The sequence below is a fragment of the Felis catus genome, chromosome A2, assembly GCF_018350175.1.
Source record: "Felis catus isolate Fca126 chromosome A2, F.catus_Fca126_mat1.0, whole genome shotgun sequence".
NCBI lineage: Eukaryota > Metazoa > Chordata > Mammalia > Carnivora > Felidae > Felis > Felis catus.
The window spans coordinates 41491143-41513200 of record NC_058369.1 but is presented as its reverse complement, the minus strand read 5'-3'; the positions used below and the strand labels follow the sequence as shown (position 1 = coordinate 41513200).

General features: G+C 37.5%; 1 protein-coding gene across 3 annotated transcripts in view; it reads left to right on the top strand.

Moving 5' to 3' along the window:
• Window positions 1-22058, top strand: part of CNTN3 (contactin 3) — a 343653-nt gene that overhangs the window by 90930 nt on the left and 230665 nt on the right. For all 3 annotated transcript variants that reach the window (XM_023249969.2, XM_023249968.2, XM_023249967.2), the window contains exon 2: window positions 1282-1416. In XM_023249969.2, the coding sequence (XP_023105737.2) occupies window positions 1362-1416 (55 nt within the window). In that variant the 5' untranslated portion in view covers window positions 1282-1361. The remainder of the gene's footprint in view (window positions 1-1281; window positions 1417-22058) is intronic.

The following is a 22058-nucleotide window of genomic DNA, read 5'->3' as shown; positions in this document are numbered from 1 at the left end:
AATGTTTGCATTAGGGGAACCCAAGACACAAGCAGTTGGTAGTAATGGGGCAAGTGAGAGATGGTCATAGATACCATGATACAGTAAGTTACTCACCTGCAGTTCTTAGAACAATTGTATTTCCACCTGTTTCAGATTCCCATGGATCAAGTCATACTTAAATCCTGGCATTTTTGTTGTGTTTCCACCACTTACATCCCCTCCAAGAACATATATTAGATTACAAGTGCATAAGAATACCACTAGAGGAATGACTGATTTAATATATTATTTTAAGTATGTAACTTACAGGTTATCACATTTTCACTCTTGGCATTGTTATTATTTGGACACACTTCATTCTGACTGAATACATCACAGTGCATGTCAGGATCCCATGATAAACCACCATTGTCTTAAGAAAGCTGACATTTTCTCTCTTGCTCAGCAACAAGTAATATTGCTCAATTCATAGCAGCTGCTGAATCACAGTTGTACACCTTTTCTGCTAACGTGGATGATAGTCAAAGTCATTAATTCCCCTGTGTGGAACCAGCTGAGTGCCAGCAGTCCAGAAAAGATTCTCCAATTTTAGGTGTGCATATCTAGCTTACTTGATCATTAACCATAACATTAACTAGTGTCAAATGGCCACTGGAAGTGACACAGGGTATTCAGATAATTATTTTCTCTCAGTCAGCACATTGAAGTTTATGAGAAATCAAGAAAGAAGAAAATCATTTCATTTGCAAGATTCTCAGCCACACAATTTCCACCGTTCACATTTTTGGATCTGTTTTATGTAGCATATGTAATTAGGGGATTTCTGCAATTGTATCTGAAAAACAGGCTTAATTTGAGTATTGATAATGCTATTTATAATTTATGTATCTTATTAGGGATTTAGAGACACTGCAAATGGTGCTTTAAGATGTTTGCTGATTTGACTTTTAGTTTCACCAAAATGTTATCATTAGAGAAAATGAGAAAAGTTAGAATTTTAGGGTAATATGTTATTTGTTCTAATTATTATCTATCAAAAGTTGTAATATTTAATATGTTAATATTTATTTTAGTATTGTGAACATCTATAATTCTGTGAAGCTGCTTCTATCTGCATATCCATTATATAAAGTGTTTTTAAAGTCTGTACACTTCATCTCTTTTGTATCAAAACAGATTCAGTTCATTTCAGAATTTTGAGTGACCGTGATGAATATAGTTTTATGAAAAGAAGAAAATCTATTTTTAAAAGCAGTATGGTTTTTTTAAGCCTAACTTCTTTGTACATATATTTTACAGATTAAAGGATTTACCTGAAGACAAAGCATTCTGTTCATCAGAGACTGGACAAGAGTTACTCTTGCTTTTGGCAATTAAAGATGATGTTGTCATGGAAACACTTGATCCTGCTTTCATTCATTGGCTGCCTAGGAGGTAACAATAAGCTGTATTTTCTAAATTGAGGTTGGAACTCTACTTGAGTCCTATGTTAAATAAGTTTTAAATGTTGAAATAATACTCCACCAGTAGCAAAGAAAACAAATATTTTTCCCAGAAGGAAAATTTTCATTCCTTCTGAAAATTGGATTCTCTTTCCGTACCCCCCGTTTTTGCAAGACATTTTATCCCCATAGCAAGTATAATGACACCTAAGAATATAGACCTACTGTAGTAGTATGACTGAAGAGCTAATCAGAATTTGAGAATGTTAATTCATGACTTTTTTCGCAAAAGGAGCTAAAATTTGTAATCTCTCATATACAAAGGAGAAAATAAGTTTTAAACGCCAGTATTTTCATATCTAATCTTAAAAACAATATGATTTTTACTTTAGCAAATAACTTATTTTAGGGATCAAAAATTAACATAGGCTATTTTTTTTTAATTTTTGGGAAATTTAAAATCTAGAACAAAGTACAAAAACGGATAATCTCATATCTATCATACAAAAGTATCTACTGTAAATTATTTGACCTTTCCTTTTTTTTTTTTATTTTCTAGAGGAGTGGCAAAGTTAGAGAAGGATTTTTTAAAATAGAGTGTATATACACCACAATTAGTTTTTTTTTGGTTTCTTTTATCATTTTCCTTCTTTGCACCTATAAAGGTGCTAACCAGCACCTACAAAGTTGAAGGAATAGTGTAATGAATACACACATATGCACCATTTATATTTTCCGTATTTGAATATTGTGCCATTTTAATGTATTCTGTGCATAAGTGTATAAGTGTGTGTGTGTGTGTGTGTGTGTGTGTGTGTATGTTTCCTTTATTTATTTGGCTAACCCATCTGAAAATAAGTTACAGGGGCCATCACCTCTTACCCCTAAAAAGCTCAGCACCCATCTCCTGAGAAGACAACCAATTTTCTACCTAAACACAGTTTCTTTATGATACCTAAAGAAACTAATTAAAAAAGCAGGCTGTCATTTTTCCTTTCTAAGAAGACAGATTGGTGTGGAATGAGGCCAAAGGCATTGTTTTTGGTTTTTGTTTTAATGTATTTATCTTTGAGACAGAGAGAGACAGAGCATGAGCAGGGGAGGGGCAGAGAGAGAGGGAGACACAGAATCTGAAGCAGGTTCCAGGCTCTGAGCTGTCAGCACAGAGCCTGATGCCGAGCTTGAACTCACAGAATGTGAGATCATGACCTGAGTTGAAGTTGGACGCTCAACCGACTGAGCCACCCAGGCACCCCCAAATGCATTGTCAAATAAAACACTTGTTACTTGAAGACATGCATATATTGGAGTAGATTTTTGAGCTCTCATGTCAGACTTAAAACATTCTTCAAATATTTAAATGAAAATCTATGGCAAAAAAAGTTCATAAATCAGAGATTATAAATTAAAACCTCTACCTTTTAAAGTAAAGTTTTTGGTTTTTCTTTTTTTTTTATTTTTAAAAAAAAATTTTTTTTCAACGTTTTTTATTTTATTTTTCGGACAGAGAGAGACAGAGCATGAACGGGGGAGGGGCAGAGAGAGAGGGAGACACAGAATCGGAAACAGGCTCCAGGCTCCGAGCCATCAGCCCAGAGCCCGACGCGGGGCTCGAACTCACGGACCGCGAGATCATGACCTGGCTGAAGTCGGACGCTTAACCGACTGCACCACCCAGGCGCCCCAAGTTTTTGGTTTTTCAAAGTGGGTGTTCCTTTTTAATGTCTCAATCTTGCTTTTTTGTTTTGTTTCGTTTTTAAAACTTGTTTATTTATTAAGAGAGAGCAGGAGCATGGGTGGAGCAGAGAGAGAGGGAAAGAGAATCCCAAGCAGGCTCCACACTGTCAGCAAGAAGCCAGATAAGGGCTCCATCTCAGGAAATGTGAATCTTGACCTGAGTTGTAATCAAGAGTCAGATTCTTAACCGACTGAGCCCCCCAGGTGCCCTTCAATCTTGCTTCCAGATCACTTTCTTTGACTGCTACTAATCTGCATTGAAGAACAAAGGACCAACCGTTTACAGATTTCTGCCTTTTCAAGTGATCATTCGAGAAAGATCAACACAGATATCCAGACTAAAATATTTTTTTCTTTAATTCTTTTCTTCATTTACACAGTTTCAAGTTTGAGTCCTATTGTTGTAGAGGGACCAAATTGAAAGAGATTTTACTACAGCAATATTATTATTCACCATAGCAACTTTCATAGGGCAACCCCGAAATTTTCCAATTTTTTGAAATTTTCCAGTTTTATTCCAATTTCCCAATTTTCCAATTAATTTCCAATTAATTTTCCAAATAATTGAAAGGAAGAAGATACGCTCAGAAAGTGAAAGTGTAGCAACAGAAAATGAGATCAGTTTATCAGTGGTGTAAAATGTTAAGTTATAATTTTATATAGTGTTCAGGTTGTATGTATTGTTTCAGCATGTTTGAGAAATGTTTTACAAATTTTGTTTTTGCAAATTTATAGAAAAAACAGTGTCTGTTTTGCTAAAATCTTAGGACTTCATAAAACAAGTTAAAGGTCAACTTGATTCTCTGGATAAAAAAGTTTTTATATTGATAAAAGTTTGTTGATAAAAAAAATTTTAAGAGGGAGGCACCTGGGTGGCTTGGTCAGTTGTGTCTGACTCTGGATTTCAACTCAGATCATCATCTCACGGTTTGCGAGTTCAAATCCCACGTTAGGCTCCATGCTGACTGTGTGAAGCCTACTTGTGATTCTCTTTCTCTCTTTCTGCTCCTCCCCTGATATCTCTTTCTCCCTCTCTCTCTCTCAAAGTAAATAAACCTAAGAAAATTAAATAAAAATAAAAAGCTTTAAGGATTTTTAAGGAAGAATTATATCAATTGATATATGATAAATTTATGCGGAGTGTTATTTAAAGAATTGATCATCTTTATAATTATGGAGAAGAATTGGGCTCTTACCAATTTTCTAAAGACTGTTGATTGTATATAATACTTTACCTACTTTAGTACTCCTCTAGGATCTATATAAAGCTTACTTTAAAAGATTGGTTTGTGAGTGTGATATTCTGCTAACCAGTATGGGTCATCGTCTATGTTTTAAAGTTAAAAATCTGTTCATGATTTAGGGGCTACCTCGTAACAATGGCAAGTAAAAACCCACTGTGCAAATTTGCTTACTTAGAGTAGTATTTAGCCAATGATAAATCCAATAAATGCAGCAAATGCTTTATAATACGTGTTTGCTGTCTTCTCATATTTCAGCTTTTCATTATCCATTATTTTGTGCAGTTTTTCATTTCCTTCTATTGTTTTATCTCTGTATGTTCCCCCCACAACAAAGAGGCAAAAGTAATTTCTAGCCAGGACTTTCATTCTAGAATAAATTTGATTGATTTTCTTCAAAAAAAAAAACACTAAGCTTCATTCATTCTTTTTTTTTTAATTTATTTATTTATTTTGAGAGAGAGAAATATGTGTGGGGGGAGCTCACATAAGTGGGATAGGTGCAGAGACAGAAAAGAGAGAAAGAGAACCCCAAGAAGGCTCTCTGCACAGAGCCCTACATGACGCTCAATCTCTGGAACTGTGAGATCATGACCTGAGCTAAAATCAAGAGGCAAGATGTGTAATGGACTTAGCCACCCAGGTGCCCATAGGCTTCATTCATTCTTAAAGAAATACTTTTTTGGCATCTGTTTATTCAACCCCTATTGTTTTCAGTGAGGAAAATGGACAGAGCTCTTTGTCCTTGGTGCTTACATTCTGGCATGTGACGGGGAAAATAGCATTGAATTAGAAGATGCTAGTGCACTGGGGAAGAAAAGCAAAATATTGTGAGTGTGGGAGATTGAGATGTGGGTTGCCATTTTGAATAAGATCAGTCCTCCTCGAGAAGGTGACATTTGAACAAAGACATAGAGGTGAACAAGTTGACCTTGTAGATATTTAGAGAAGAAAGCTCCAGGCAGAGTTAATAGGCCATGCAAAGGTTCTAACATATGACAAGCTGAGTGTTCTAGAAACAACGGGAAAGCTGGCATGGTTGGGCCAAGAGAGAAGCAGTAGGTGAGAGCCCAGGGGCCCTGTGGCAATGGATGCAGCAGAAAATAAAGCAATGGCTGAGAATGAGTAAATGACAATATTTAGAGCTTTTGCCCTAAATGCCCCCTAGTAGACACAGTATGTTTGAGCAGAGAAATGATGTGATCTGACTTATCTTTTAAAAGGACCTTGCTGGATGCTGTGTTGTGGATTAATTGTAGAGGAGCAGAGACACTAGTTAGAAGTTAATGTAATAATCAGGCAAGGGGTGATAGTGACTGACTCCAGGCTGATAGCAGCTGGTCAAATTTTGGGTGTATTTTGGAGGTAGAATCATAAAGATTTGCTCGCAAAATAGATGTGGGTATGAGAGAAAACGATGAGTCAAGGATGGACTAAAAGGCTCTCTGTCACCTTGTGTTTAGAGCAAATTATCTCTGTCCATATCCAGAAGTGTGCCTCATGGAAGGAATAAAGACCCAGCCCAAAGCACAGGTAACAGTTTTCCACTAAAAAGTGGGTAAAAAAAGTCAATGTAATGGATCATGACCACTGTTTTTTATTAAAGTAGGTAAATTAGAATTAAAAAGGGATGGAGTAGAATATATCAGCATGCACTGGTCATTCAGTAAATATTTTCTGCTGAACATTTCCAGGCCTTTGGAATACAGCAGTGAAACAAAACCAACAATACCCCAGTCCTCCTGGTGCCTTCCTTTTAATATATGTGTGTTGAGTCCTGATGTTACATATATTTCTTACTGAGTTGCTGTCAAAAATGTTTAAGAGCCAGAGACCTAAGTAGAAACGAGAGACAAAAGAGAACCCTCCAGCATTTTGAGAAGAAGCCAGAAAAGGAAGGAACATGAGGGTGAAGAAAAAATAGTAATGACAGCAAAGTTAATAATACTAACAATTTTTTAATGTTTATTTTTATTTTTGACAAAGAGACAAAGAGCAGGAGGGGGAGGGGCAGAGAGAGAGAGGGGGTGAACACAGAATCTGAAGCAGGCTCCAGACTCTGAGCTGTCAGCCCAGGGCTCAAATTCACAAACCACAAGATCATGACCTGAGCCAAAGTCCAATGCTTAACTGACTGAGCCACCCAGGCACCCCAGTAATACTAACAATATTAATAAATGGAACCTCATTCACTGAGGTGCTTTACTTAGCTCATCTAATTTACAAAAATACAATGAGATAGATATTATTTCTATCTTAGAGACAAGGAGAACAGTCTCTAAGTTTTTTAGTAACTTTCCTAATCTGTGTGGTTATATCAAGATTTTTATTGTCTTTGAAACCAAAGTGTAGTCCCCTAATCACTAGTATTTACTATTTCAATAATTTATTTTCTGGAATAAAGTCAGGGTATAGGCCGTGGAGTAGGAATCCTCAAGAGCTCAAGGAGACTGTTGTCTCACTACTGAATTACTTATCAGTTAATTGCTTAACTGTCGGAGAAACTCTAGATGTTCACTGTCCAATGTGGAAGCCACTAGCCACATGCAACTAGTTCATATTGAGATGTACTGTAAGCACAAAATGGGCACACGAGTTTTCCTAGACTTGGTACCAAAACTTTTAAGATTTAAAAGCATCTCAGTAATTTTATATTGATTAGAGGTTGAGATGATATTTTAGATATATTTTATAAAGTAAAAATATTAAAATTTCACTTGTTTCTTTTAACCTTTCTAAATGTGGCTCCTAGGAAATTTAAAATATGTGTGGTTTCCATTATATTATTTTGGACAGCACAACTCTAGACATTTATGAAATAGAAACCTGACCATTTTGCAACTGTTTTTACCATGTAACTAGCCCAACAGGAAACCAAATGAATTAAGGAATTGGGATTTGTTGATTTCGTATGAAAAGTTGTAAATACTTCCTGAGAGTGTATTGCCTACAAATACTGAATCCTTTGTGGGTTGAGTTCAGATTTCAAGGGTCGTAGCTTGGTGAATGTAGACAAGTCCTTAATGAATGCATTTGGAAATTCTAGACTTCACAGTCTATATTCTGTTGTGGTTTTAGTTTTAATTTCCTAGTGGGACTAGCTAAGTAAATATGTCTTTTGGAAAGAGAAATTTCCTTGGATAACTAAAATTATTGTTGATGCCTAGTTAAAACACCACCATGGAAAATACCGTATTTCTGTAAAAGTTCGAAGTTATTCTTATTTCATCAAATTGTTCTTTTAAAATTTTAGTGAACAACCAATACATTGGGATCTACTAATACTGTGTAATACCTAGAAATGAGTTGTGAAAGTAAGTAGCCATTAATCTGAGAAGAGAGGATGATCTTCAGGTGTCCTTGACCTTCTTTTCATGGATATTGTGGTAGTGTCTCCAACGTCTACTCTGTTCTGCAATCATGAAACAGCCATGAGACCTGGAAGAGATTGATACCCTGCAAAGCTCCAAGATGGACCTGTCTCATTTGCCCCAATGATTGGCCTAAGCTACTGAGCTCATGGCAGTTTTTTTACCATAAGATTTTATGTTCGCACTTTGTGGAAGGTGCCCTATATCCTAGTGTGTCCAAGTGAGGAATCCTGAAATCCTGATTGCCGCAGGTGGCCAGTCCTGCAATCACTGGTGGGGGCCTGAGGGAAAAGCTGATTCTATGCATACAGATCAAACATAGCAGAAAGAACCAGCTCTTCAGTGATACTATACTTCCATGGCCCCACCCTGGCTTAAACAGCATAAAAAGCAGTAAATGCCCTCCTCCAACACATGTGCCCTCCCCAACCTGGCCCAGTCTTTATTCTGCAGAGCTACATTAACCCCTGAACTTCGTTTGCCTCTTCCAAGACCTATGAACATAGCATATGTTTCTCATCTGTTATAACTGAGAACATAGATCATGCTTTGTGAGATGATTTAGATCATCTTGATTAAATAATTGATTTTTATTTATTTTTTTATTTTAGAGAGAGAGAGCACATGAGCTGGGGAGAGGGGCAGAGGGAGAGAGAGAAAATCTTAAGCAGGCTCCATGCTCAGTGCAGAGCCTGATATGGGGCTCGATCCTATGACCCTGGGGTCATGACCTGAGCCAAAATCGATAGTTGGATGTTTAACCAACTGAGCTATCCAGGCGCCCTGATTAAATAATTTCTTAAAAACTGTTGACACTGTAACTAAGATGAAATGTATGATCACTAAACATGAGCCTTGGCTTCCTTTAACAGTACAGATTTAGTAATGGACAGCATCTACAAACAACAAACAACAGCCGTACGTTTGGGCTGCGTTTGAAAATCATACGCTCTCCAATAGTTTGTGGGTAAAGGATACAATGTCTTCATGTGCCCCAATCACACATGCCATCCTGTTCTTTGTCACCTTAATGTGAATCACTTTCTGTGCCAGTCTTTCATCCCAATCGTGGTTAAGGAAAGCTTTGAAAGCAAAATAAACTTGTTAAGTCCCTCCTGGAATATTTTTCATTTGGTTTAATGATGCCACGCTTGTAATCACTGAGAAAACGAGTTTGGTGTTGGATGTGGCACTTCAAGTAAACTGTTGCCATAATCTCAAATGACTGTCATTTCTTCTGCTGTGTTTGTGTGCAGTGTAGTATGATTTGATGGCACTGATACTGGTGAAATGGAGATGTTGCTGATCTCTGCTTATAAATCTTGACATCCTCCCTGTTTTCACCGATAAACTTATTTCAAATCATCCCTCTCAATTGCAGCACCCTAAATCTTGAATTGCTTTTCATTTATCCCATTTACATCTTGACAGTCTATCAGAGTATGAATGTGAAAATCTGGAGAAAAACAAGGCAGGCATTGTTGGTGTATTTTGTTCTTATAACCGTGATCATTGATAATTCCACCTATTGGATTTTTGTAAGCTTGATGGTGAGTAAGAAAGAGTTTGGGGGACTTAAAAAATAATGTGTATTGGAAATGCTATTAGGGTTCAGTAAACACATAAGATTAAATAAAACCCACAATTTTATTTAGCTCTTAAAGTGGCTGTTGTCTCAAATGCATCTGTTGATTAGTTCACTGACTCCTAGAAATGCAGTGCTAACCAATTTAATTGACTGTTGCCTAAGTGATAAACTGTCTTAAAGTACTCATCACATAAAAGTGTTTTTCAGTACCCTTGTGTGTATTTTGTCTTTGCATGAGGTATATGAGCAGAGCTAGATGGATTGGGCTCCTATGTAGGAGTACAGTCTTAACTCATGAATGATGGTGAACTTTGAGTATAAAACAAACACACGCATGCACAAACATACACATGTACATGCGTGCATTTATACAAGGCACAACAAAGGGAAAATCTTGATATTCTGGTCAGAAATATTTATCTTACAAATATATCTATAAGCAAAGAGAAAGCAGTGTCTATGCTATGATAGAGGGTGCCCCTGAATTACACTTCCTTGTCATTCTTCCTAATTTTCACCATTTCCAGTACAGTTTTTCATGGTCAACCCCTGTCTTTATTATCTTTCACCCAAACTATCACCCTGGCCTTGCCACTCATCTCTTTGCCTTCTTTCCCTTCCTTTCTCTGGCGCATCCCACACCTTGCAGCCCAGGTTATCTTTTTGAACGGCCATTTAGCGGGCATTTCCTGAGTGTTTTGTGTAAGGCATTGTGATAAGTGGTATAGAGGAAGGTAAGATGGATTGGGTTATTGCCTCTAGGGAGGAAAGGAGGCACATGTAAACAGTGAGAGAAGAAAAATGCTAAAGATTTAAGACCCTATTTAAGAAAAGTGCTGGAAAAAGAGACTGGAATGGAAGTTCTGAGAGAACTTAGAGAAACGAAGAAAGAAAAATATTCATGGGGAAGACTGTTTGAGATGGATCTTAAAATAATAATATTTAGAATGAACATGCATTGAGCACATTGTACCAAGCATTGAGCTAAGGGCCTTGAGTGGATTATATCGTTTAATTCCTTCAGTAACCTCTGTGCCTAGTACTATTGTTATCACTATTTTATGAATGAGGGACCAATGGCTCTGACAAGTTAAGGAATTTTCTAAAATTCACATACCTAACAAGGGTTTGAGCTGGCATTTGAAAACCAGTCTGGAAGACAGCCCTTACTCCACAGCCCATGGATATAACCATTATGTTACAGTTGGACATGATGTAAGAGAATGGGGCAATGTCTAACTTAGTATGTTGAAAGGGCATAGACTGGGTGACTTAAACAACAGAAATTTATTTCTCATAATTCTACAGGCTGGGACATCCAAGGGCAAGGTGCCAGTTGATCCACTGCTGGTGAGCTCACTCTTCCTAGTTTGCTGACAGCTATCTTCTTGCTAGGTCCTTACATGGTAGGGAGATGGAGAGATTAAGCTCTCTGGTCTCTTTTATAAGGACACTAATCTTATCATGAGTGCCCTGTCCTCATGGCTTCATGTAATCTTCATTACCTCCCAAGGCCCTATCATATCGAGGAATAGGGCTTCAACATACGAATTTTGGGGAGGACACAAACATTCAGCCCATAACGGGTAGGAAAGATTATTTAAGTCTGGAGAAAAGTGTAACATAGAATTGGATCCCGGTCATACATGGCAAGTATGTAATAGCTTTGATAATAATGACAATCAATGTATATTGAAATGTTCTTGTGTGTCAACCCCAGCTTAAGAAGTCTGTTTGTATTTAATTATTGCAGTGACCCTTTGAGCTATGTATTATTACAAATATTATTACTTTATAGAAGGAAACCGAGGTACAGAGAGATTACTACCTTGCCTAAAGTCACATTCCATTTTTAAGTGTAGCCACATTTCAAACCCAAGCCGTGTTTCTATAGATCTATGCCGTGCTGTGCAGAGTCACGTGCAACTATTGGGCACTTGAATTATGGCTAATCCAAACTGAGATTTGTGGGTTGTTTTTTTTTTAAGTTTTTGTTTATTTATTTTGAGAGAGAGATTGGGGTGGAGGGGCACAGAGAGGGGGAGAGAGAGAATCCCAAGGAGGCTCCTCACTGTTAGCACAGAGCCCAATGTGGGGCTTGAACCCATGAACCCTGAGATCATGACCTGAGACGAAACCAAACGTCGGATGCTTAACCAACTGAGCCACCCAGGTGCCCCAAACTAAGATTTAAGTGTGAAATACTGGATTTCAAAGACATATTTTGAAAAAAAGAATAGATGATATCCTATTAACAATATTTATATTGATTGAAATGTTGAAATAATATTTGATAATATTGGGCTATATATAAAATGTGATTAAAATTAATTTCACCTGTTTCAATTTCCTGTTTATTTCTAGACAATGTAAATTTTATGTCTCATTTTTTTTGTGTGTGAGAACATTGAAGTTCTACTCCCTTAGCAAATTTCACTTATAGAATACATTATCAAGTATAGTCGTATTTCCATTATAAATTAGATGTAGAGTCTGTGCCCTTAGCACAATTGAGAAGTGGTAGGGAAAAAATGAGGTTGGGGCTAGAAATTGTTAAGCAAGAAATGATACCATCTTAGCTTTGCTGTAAGACCAGTGTCTCCAAAGGATGTTTGTAGGATATATTGGAAGGAAGAAAAACAAAAAGGAAAGATCTGCCTGTGGGTTATTGTAGTACATGAAGTGAGAGATAACTCATACCCAAACCAGGGTAGTTGGAATCACAAAGTAAAGACTAGAGATGAGAGAAATTACAGTCAGAATTGAAAGGGTATGATGAGCAATTGGATAGCTCTACCTGGTGAAAGAGAAAAGATAGTGGAAGGGGACTCTCAAGGTTTCCAAATTGAGTGGGAAGATAATGAGACACTTAAAAGAAATAATAAACACAGAAGGAGTCAGGGATTTGGATGTGTTTTGAACATACTGAGTTTTGAGATGCTCAAAGATTGTCAGGGTGGTATGAGCTGCAAGTCACAAGATGAGATCCCAGTGTGTGGGTGTGGGGGAGGGGTGGACACGTGGTATCCTAGCAGGAGATTCAGATGGTGAGGGGTGTTGATTGTGATAGCAACTGGTGAGACTGTCTAAGGATGATGGATGGAGAGTCAGACCAACCCCAAGGGCAAGTGTGAGGAGTAAGGAAAGACAGAACACAGCTGTGGAAGGACTTTCAAGTCAACAGGGTAAGGTGGAAACTGAGGAGTTATTTCAGGAAAAAGGAGGTGGAAGGAGATGGAACCTGTGGAAAAGCTGCTTTTTCTTGTGAACAGGAAGCCATGAATTACCGGAGCGCAAACCTTTAAGGAAGAAATACTTGGCAAGAAGGAAGAAAAGACATTGATAACAGTAATCTTTGATAAAATGGATTTATTTGCATACATACACATACATGTATTTTTGCACATACACTCATATATTCCAGGCTATGCCCATCTTGTAAAAGAGAACAGTGTGGATTAGAACATTTGGGGCCCTTGTCCCCAGTCACATGACCAATTACTGGTCCAGTGGGTTCTTGATCTAGATTGTCTGAATTTTCCCCTGTGAAGCTTTCACCTGCAGTAAGCCTTTTTTGAGTATGGTGTATTGTAGATCCTTTCAGAGAAAAGAACCAAATGGTTTCTCCTTGATACTGGGTAAGGGAGAATACTGATACTGATCCAGTGTTTGGAAGACGTGACAGCCCAGGTACACATCGGAATGAGTTGCCTATTAAAACCATTTACATGCATTTGCCATTTTCTCCAGCTACGCTTAAGGTGAATAGCCTTAAGAGAATGGACAGAAACTGAAGTGTCCCAGGGAGGTTGGGCTACCGAAAGCAAAGTGGTTCTTTGAATACAGAGCTGTTCCTGAGTCAAAAAATTCAGACTTAATTAGTATTACCTGTGCAGGAATTGCCTTAGTGTTCCAAGTGGCTTAGGGGATCAGAATCCCATTTGTTATTCAATGGGATTGATAATTGGTAAGTCGTAGTCCTGGCTTCTGTATTTATTTCTTTTGTCTTTCCTTCTTAAAAACTGCATTGCTGGGGTGCCTGGGTGGTTCAGTCAGTTACACGTCTGTCTCTATAGGTTTCAACCCCACGTTGAGATTGTCTCTATCTCTCTCTGCCCTTCCCCCACTCTCACGTGCGTGCATGCTGTCTCTCAAAATAAACACGTAAACAAAACAAAACAAAACTGTACATTGTTTTCCTGGAATGAATTGTGAACACGTACTAATGTTTGCTTCAAGTAACTTGCTGATTCATCTTACCTACTGCTGAGTGTTTGGGAGATTGGGTCCTTACGCTGATGTGCATTTCCTTTATACTATATTTGTACCATCTTGCTAATCATTATGTGAGTTTGATTAGATGGAAATACTCATCAGTGTGGAAATAGACTATTTCCTCACTATTACCAGTTGCCAGTCCGTGTCTTTGAGCTTGCATAAAAATATGGACCACAGCTACTTGGCTGTCCTTATTGGCAGGCACTGTGCAAGGTTTTGGTTTTTTTTTTTTTAACATGTTTTTCTATAATTCTCACATCAACTATGTAGTGTCCAGTTCCCCCACATTTTCTATCTTTTGTTTCCTCCAAGTTTTAAAACTTTTCTTTTTGCATGCTATGTCTTTGAGACACTCCAGCAGTGAAAAGCCTGCAAGGATATTCCTTCAGGATCCCTTCCCTCACTTTCCAGGGCAAACTTCCATTGACCATGCATTCTTTCCAAGCCTTACCCACACCCCAACCCTGTCCCTACTTGTGTAAATTCAAAACTTGGACAAAAAATGTCCATTCACAGGGACCAGTTTGCATCCGTATTGCTTTCAAAGCAAAACCCTAACTAAAAAAACTGCAGAATATTTTAGTTTGAGAAATAAGGCTCTTTGTTCTTGTTTTGTCAGTGAGCCCTGGCTTGTCCTGTGCTTTTTTCATCCCTCATGAATGAGATCTGCAGATAAAATTTATGTTCACTTCTGCATGTTGCTTCCTTTGAACATCAGCTGACACTTTCAGTTCAGACAATGTCAGATGACAGAACTCCATGATTAGATATGCAACATCGGATCTATTTTAGATAGAGATACTGTAAATTTCAAAGTACTTGATGAGAACAATATGCAGTAAGGAACAATCAAATTATGTATGCATCTTAACGTATATCTGTGCATATAATTTGAAGAAACTTTGGGAGGAGATAGTTATTTTATGTTTTGTGATATGACTTTCATAGTTTTAAAGCAGTATGACATAATTGAACAGATTTTGGAGTTTTTATTTGCCAGCCACCATGGCAAGAAGAGGCTTGGCCCATTTTGCGAATCGTCCACTGATTGCCGGTATTTTTTTCTTTTTCCATAAGGTCAACTCCCAATGCCCACAAGGAACACCACATTAATTTCTTTAAGCAGTGTCAGTAAACACAAGGAGGCACATGACTTACAGAAATGGATGAGATGTTAGAATTCATTTGTCCATCTGTACACAACCATATAAATGAAAATGAGCAACCTTTATATTAATTTTTTATCGTTAATCAAATCACTGATGCAACAATTGGAACCAATAATAACTGCGATTGCACTAGAAATTCAATTGTGAAACTGTATGTCCTTCCGATACTACTACTCATAAAATTCATGTTACATGGTTAAGATGAAGACACTAGCGATGATGAGGGGCACCTGGGTGGCTCAGCTGGCTGAGTGTCTGAATTCAACTCCGGTCATGATCTCTCAGTTTTTGAGCTCAAGCCCGACATCAGGCCCTCTGTTGTCAGCATAAGCCTGCTTCTGATCTATTCTCTTCCTCTCTCTTTGCCATTCCCCCACTCACGCTCTCTGTCTCCCTCTCTCAAAAATAAATAAATATAAAAAAAACTAGCAATAGTGAAGTGTTTACACAACAGTCTGTTTTGAAAAATACCTACTGAGTGTAAAACAGTGTACATCTTGGTCATGCTATGTTGTGGATATTTATTGATTAAAAAGAAGAAAAACAACAAACTTAATGTTGGAAAAAAAAAAAAAAAGACAAAAACTCCCCATACTGCCAGCAGGCCATTAGATTTACCAAAATGCTTCCTCTTCCACCTGCTGTTTGGCAGCTGAGGAATTAAGCTCTTCTGTTGGTATTTGACTTACTACTTTCTCTTTGTATTATCTGGGCTTACTTTTCTTATTTTGGGGACTGCTGGAGACAAAACTAATATTCCCACCTGTCACTTAAACAGGAGGCAATTTGTTCCTTTTAACTAAAAGGACAGTTGAAAAAAAAAGGAAAGGAGCATGCTCTTTATTCATTCAGGTAGGCCTGAGCCCCAGCTCGGGATGTGTGACCTTGGGAGTCTCTTGCACAGAAGAAACTGCTCTTTTCCTGGACTTACTGCATAGTGATCGAAGGCTCATCATCTGTTTGTGGAAGGTGGTTAGGAAAGAAACCTCAAGGACCAGTTGCGGTGGTGTGTGACGGTGTGGTGACTCATGAATCCATATTCTCTGAACCTGTGAACCTGTTACTCGATTCAGTTTTTTACCTGGACAGCATTATAGGATCTGCTGGTCTGAGAGAGTGAAACGTGAACACCGCTGTTTACATTGGCTCTTGTGACGTATTCATGGTTTCTTACAAGCATGTGAACATTATTTGCTCTTTCAGTCCTACAAGCAAGAAGGGTGATCAAGGTTGCCCTTGGCTGGACTTAAGGAACCCAGGCTAGTCTGGGGTCACGGGCTGCCCTTCTGACATTGTTTGGCATTGCCCGTTGACATGCAGCCCTACTAAGTTTCAAGTAATATTCAAAGAATGTATGAATACTGGGGGTAGTATTTCCCTGTTGCGGATTATTAATGGCAGCACTTCCTATGCCCTCTTGTTCTTAGAACATATGCAGCAGAGAGGGCAGTCTGTATATGCCCCCCAGGGAGTTTTCAAGGCAGATAGCAATCTGCAAGTGTTTTAATATCAGCCTTAAGTTTTTGAAGCAGAACTCCTGGATTTTTCATTTCCATATAAGGTTTTCATTAACAAGTGTTGTTTTATAGGTTTTTAAAATACCTTCTGTAATTAAAAAAAAACTTTTTTAACGTTTATTGATTTTTGAGAGACAGAGAGAGACAGAGCACGAGAGGGGGAGGAACAGAGAGAGAGGGAGACACAGAATCTGAAGCAGGCTCCATGCTCTGAGCGGTCAGCACAAAGCCCGATGTGGGGCTCGAATCTGCAAACTTTGAGATCACAACCTGGGCTGACGTCGAATGCTTCACTGAGTGAGCCACCTTGGCACCCCACCTTCCATGACTTTTTGAATAGAAAACAGAGCTTTTCATTCTCATGCTGTGAGTGTGTGTACAAATATGAATGACAAATAAACTCAGACATATGTATAAAAAATACACGAAGAGGTCATATACAGAATATATGTATGTGGATAATTATGAAGAAAAGGCTGTTAACCAATGTACTACATGGGTTTCTGAGTACCCATGCATCTTTCAGTTAAGGAATGGTATTTACTGTAGCATATACAATGCCACAGATGCCTTTTTTTTCTTTTTGCTTGATTACACAGCAAAGCAAATATAAAATACTTGGTGCTGTGGACATTATTCCTATTATGGGAGAAGAGAGAAAATAAACATTCAGCTAATGACAGTATAAAAGGAACTAATGCTTTTTTATTGCCTCCTGGGGTTTTTGAAAGCCCTTTGCTGGTTATTTTGTTAAGTTTCCCATTGATACTACTTTGGCGGGTAATTATTTGAACACAGAAAGGAGGGTAAATACCTGTTAGAGAGTTGTCTCTCCGTGAGAACTGATGTAGTAGGTGTTATAAAAATTTCTTTTTTTTTTCCATATTCTTTGGAGTTACCACCCCACATAGATTAATAAGGACCTTTTGTCTTAAACATAATACTTGCCGTTATTTGCTCAAACCCAATAAGTGAACACAGGGGGCAGTGTTCAAAACTACCATGGAGATAAGGACAATTCCATTCCATTTTTCATGCCTTGTAGATAGGACGCTCTAATGAGTGAAGCCATTTATTAGACTAAGTTCTCATAAATTATTGTTCCTCAGATTAATTAAAAGTTTGATGCAAGGGCTAAGCAAAAATGGGCAATAATATCAAATTCCATTTACTGTACTGCTGCTGCATTTAAAATATTGCTTATCTTTGCATCAAAAACCCTATAATATCGATATCATTCCCATAACTCAGTGGCTCAGAAAGCTTAAATGTTTTGCCGAAAAAGGTAGATGGTAGTATTGAAGGGGAAAAAAAACATGTCTGTCTCTATGCAAAGTCAATGTCTCCCCCAGCCCCACCCCCCAGTTAAACATATTCCTTCCTGAAACAGGTGTTTGCAAACTTTCTCGTGCAATATTCAGGTAGTAAATATTTTGGGCTTTGTGTACCATATGGTCTCTGTCATAACCATTGTGCTGTTATAATGTGAAAGCAGCCATAGACAGTACATAAATGAGTGAGCATGGCTGTCTTCCAATAAAACTTTATTGATGGACACAAACTTGAATTTCATATAATTTTCATGTGTCATGAAATATTACTCTTTTGATTTGTGGGCCATACAAAAACAGATGGCAGTCGAATTTGGCCTATGGGCATAGTTTATCGACCTCTGTCCTAAAGCATAAATACATTTTTTTAAGATTATTTTTTTATCAAGGACTTATGTTATCATGTGCAAAGTATTTAACAATGTGCTGTTAGAGAATAAAAAAGGGCACAGGTTCAGAAAAAAAGGAGACAACCTGTGCACAAAATACTAATTATACAGATGCTTTGGGAGAGTTATAATCCAATGCACTAAATTGAATTTCTGATAAAGTGGGATTAATTTTGACTGGAGTATCAAAAGAGACTCTCTGTCTTGAAGGATAGGAGGCAAAGCATTCCAGGAAGAAGAATTGTGTAAATCAATTCAAGATAATTTAGTTGGTAAACAATTATGGGTGAATTCCTTGCTAACAACCTGATATGTCTTACTCCCCGTGGGGCTGCCTTCTGGGAAGACAGAATGCTGCTTTGTGTGGTAGTGCAGTTTGGGATTGCCATGGGAAGAAGCTCTGATTTTTTTCTTAAGGTTAAATTTGACATTATATCTAATACTTTTGGACTTTTAAATGAGGCTATTTCAGGGAAGTGTTTGTGTGTGTGTGTGTGTGTGTGTGTGTGTGTGTGTGTGTGTGTTCCTGAACATTTTATGATCTGAGTTTAATAATGTTGCAGGGTAGATTTGGCCCAGGAACCACCCGTGTATAGGTCTGTAAACCAAAACCCCCAAATATATGTAATGAGTTGCATCTATACATTTCATATAAGTAACGAATCTCAAATTTGAAAAGTCCTCGAAAGACAATCTTGCTCAGGCCCTCTCTGAAAAGCAAGTGTGTTTTCTAAGTAAACCTCCTGTTCTGAGTTGAAGATACAGAAGTGTGCAGCATGCACAGGCAGCCAACAGGTGACAGATTCAAATCTGAGCATTGCATCCTAACCTTAGGAGATTTAGACAAAAGGAAGAAAGTAAGAGTTGTGTGTCAGTTATGTGAAGTAAATTCATGGTTCGCTTAAACGATTTATCCTGGACTTGAGGATATTTTGCAAAGGGAGTCATTTCATGGGTAAGTAAAATGTGTACAAATGCTGGCCTCTCTTGAAAGTAACTTTAAACAACTTCTTTTTTTTAATGTTTTTAATGTTTATTATTTATTTTTGAGGGAGACAGAGCAAGGGTGAGGGAGGGGCAGAGAGACAGAGAGAGAGACAGGGAGACATAGAATCCAAGGCAGGTTCCAGGCTCTGAGCTGTCACCACAGAGATCTACATGGGGCTCAAACTCACAAACTGTGAGATCATGACTTGAGCCGAAGTCAGATGCTTAACTGACTAAGCCATGCAGGCGCCCCCTTTAAGCAACTTCTTTAGAAATCTGAGTAATGAAGCAGCCCATCAAAAGCTCAACTTTTTTTTTTTAATTTTCATAGCCTAGGCAGCTGTTACATTCAAATAAGTCATTGAAATCCAGAAATGGGGCTTTGCTTCAGCACTCAGAAGTTATATAAGAGATGACTGGTAGAGTATTGCTTTTAGAAGTGCTCTGTATGTGTGGTTTTGCTAAAGCTACTCTTGTGTAGTATCAGTATTTTCAGTATTCAGGAGAGAGTGGATGAATTGTAGGTGGCCAACATCCTGCAAATTTCTCAAAATGAAATAGCCGCCTAATGATGACAGGATATTTTTTAAGAGTCATAGATGCAGTCACTCACTTAATATATGAATCTATATTTTTATATGGTGAATTATTGCAGTTGGACACACACATTCCCATAGGAGATAGGGTGTTTGCTTAGAATTATCTTGAGAATGCCAAAGTCCTTTTTTATTTGATCAGCATTAACATTTTGTAAATTAAAACTATTTGCAAAAAAGCATAAACACACACATGTTTCTATTCTGACACCGAGTTATCAAGTACAATATGATTGGCATGATTAGGAGGTAGAAATGTGTGTTGAATATATTCAGTGTCTTCCAAAGTTTAAAAACTGGGATGAGGGAAATGCGAGTGAAAAACAAGTCAAGGCAATATATAGGAGGATAGGGATATCATGATGAATAAAGTACACAAAAATCGTGCTAAGAATTCTGAATGGAGAAAGGTTACTAAGTGGCGATACTGAGTGAAAATGAATGAAGGAATTGAGTGATTTTCTTTAGACTTCCTGCATAACTGTGTCTTTTCATACATATCGCCAAATGCTTCTCTAGGATCATGGCACCAAAAATGTATAGAGAGCGTTCATTTTAACTCATCCTCTGCAGCCCTGAGGATCATTTATATTTTGTGTCTGTTATTAAGGAAAGCATAACATAAAAATGAGTTTGATTTTTTTTCTTTACCCAGAGCATTTAATATTCAGTTAGAATTCGGTGACTCCGTAGATGCAAAGTGTCTAGTACAGAGCGTGGTGATCAGTGTCTGTTTTACCTTCAGATGTTGATGTTTGAGACTGTGCATGTGTTTAATAAGTGTATGTAATGAGGGATTTTGCTCCATATTATACAGAACTAAGAAGCGGTGTTTTTCAAAATAACGTAAAATACGTGTTATTTGCCAAGGTTACCAGCAAAGCATAATAGTTTTTGCTCCCCTTTGCAAGACTACAGAGGATTTAGCAGTTCACAAGATTTAGGGAAGGCCCTCTTGTCATTTTTACATCTTGGGACCACAAATACTCTTTCCATTTTGAAAGTAGACAGTTCTTCATTTCCTTCATTGGCAAAGTTGGTTTCATTCCTAAATGAAGGAAATTAAATAGCTTGCAATCATAACAATTCCCCCCGCCAAAAAAATAATCTGGGACCTTGATGGCAAGAGAGGCATGATTCTAGACCAGAGATTATCAAATTGTTATCAAAATCCCGGGGATAGGTGATGAGCTTAATATGGAAGCTTATGTCTGGCATTAACAAAAAAAGGAAAATATTTTAAAGCAGATGGGATAAAATAGAATTGAAAAACATGTTATGATCTAGAATGAAGTAAAGATCACTATTCTTTCAGGAGATTTTTTTTATCAGTTATATGTATGAGTATGTATACACACATGCTGTGTCTACAATAAATCATGATGAAAAATAAAATTTAGTTGTGGGTAAATGAAAAATTATGAGTAAATTTGAGAAATTATTTAATTATTCAGATGGAGGCAGCACTGAGATTCTCCCCACCTCAACCCCATAGTTCCAGACACAGTTTTGGCAATGGTCTTCCTCTGTCCTGTTTCCCTGCATCTCTATAACTACTGCACAACCCAGCTTAATATCTCTTTGTGGTCTAGAAAGAAAAAAGCAGGATATACACAAACATTTGCAAACACTCAGCTAGCTTCTGCTTACCGAGGTATAGGCCAGAAACGATTATGCTCTAGTCTAATAAGTGAGATTACACTGAAAAAATACTACAGAAAGCAATCACCAGCTAGTATTACTTCTTAATAGCTTCTCCATTACAACTGATTTATGATAGAAATTCTTTATTGTATAGTTATTTTTTTCATAGAAACAACAGCCTTGAACTGGAGTTCACTTTGAACATTCTCAAATACATGAAAGGAATCATGCCTGAGTCCCATAAAGCCTTGACCCAATCTTTTTGGTAAAGAATAGAAACTACAAATATAATAATCTCTATTAAAACCTTTGAGGGAAGGTTGCTAAAAATGTTTTTAAAGGAGTTGATTAATGAAGTCTTCAATTCAGTGTGATTTGTGAGAACCTTGTGAATTTGCATATGTCAGAGATGGTCCATGAAAATTGGTATAATAGAAAGTGGGGATATAAGTGTTTTGTTTTTGTTTTGTTTTTTTTTTTTTTTTCAGAAAAATGAGCCATGGATCGTACACTCCTGGATGTATTGTTCACATTGTACACTGCATCTAACAATAGCACTGAACTTTTTGTTTGTCAGGTAGAGTTGCCATTAAACCATCTAGCGAGGACAGTATAACTATGGGCTGAGGATTATGGAAGGATGTCAGGAAGGTTCTAAAGCACTATAAGTAACACTCATATAGAAACAAAACATACTGTATGGAAATCAATTTGACAATAAACTTCATATATTGAAAAAAAAGAAACAAAACATAAATTTAAAGAAACAAAGCCATAAAGCATTAT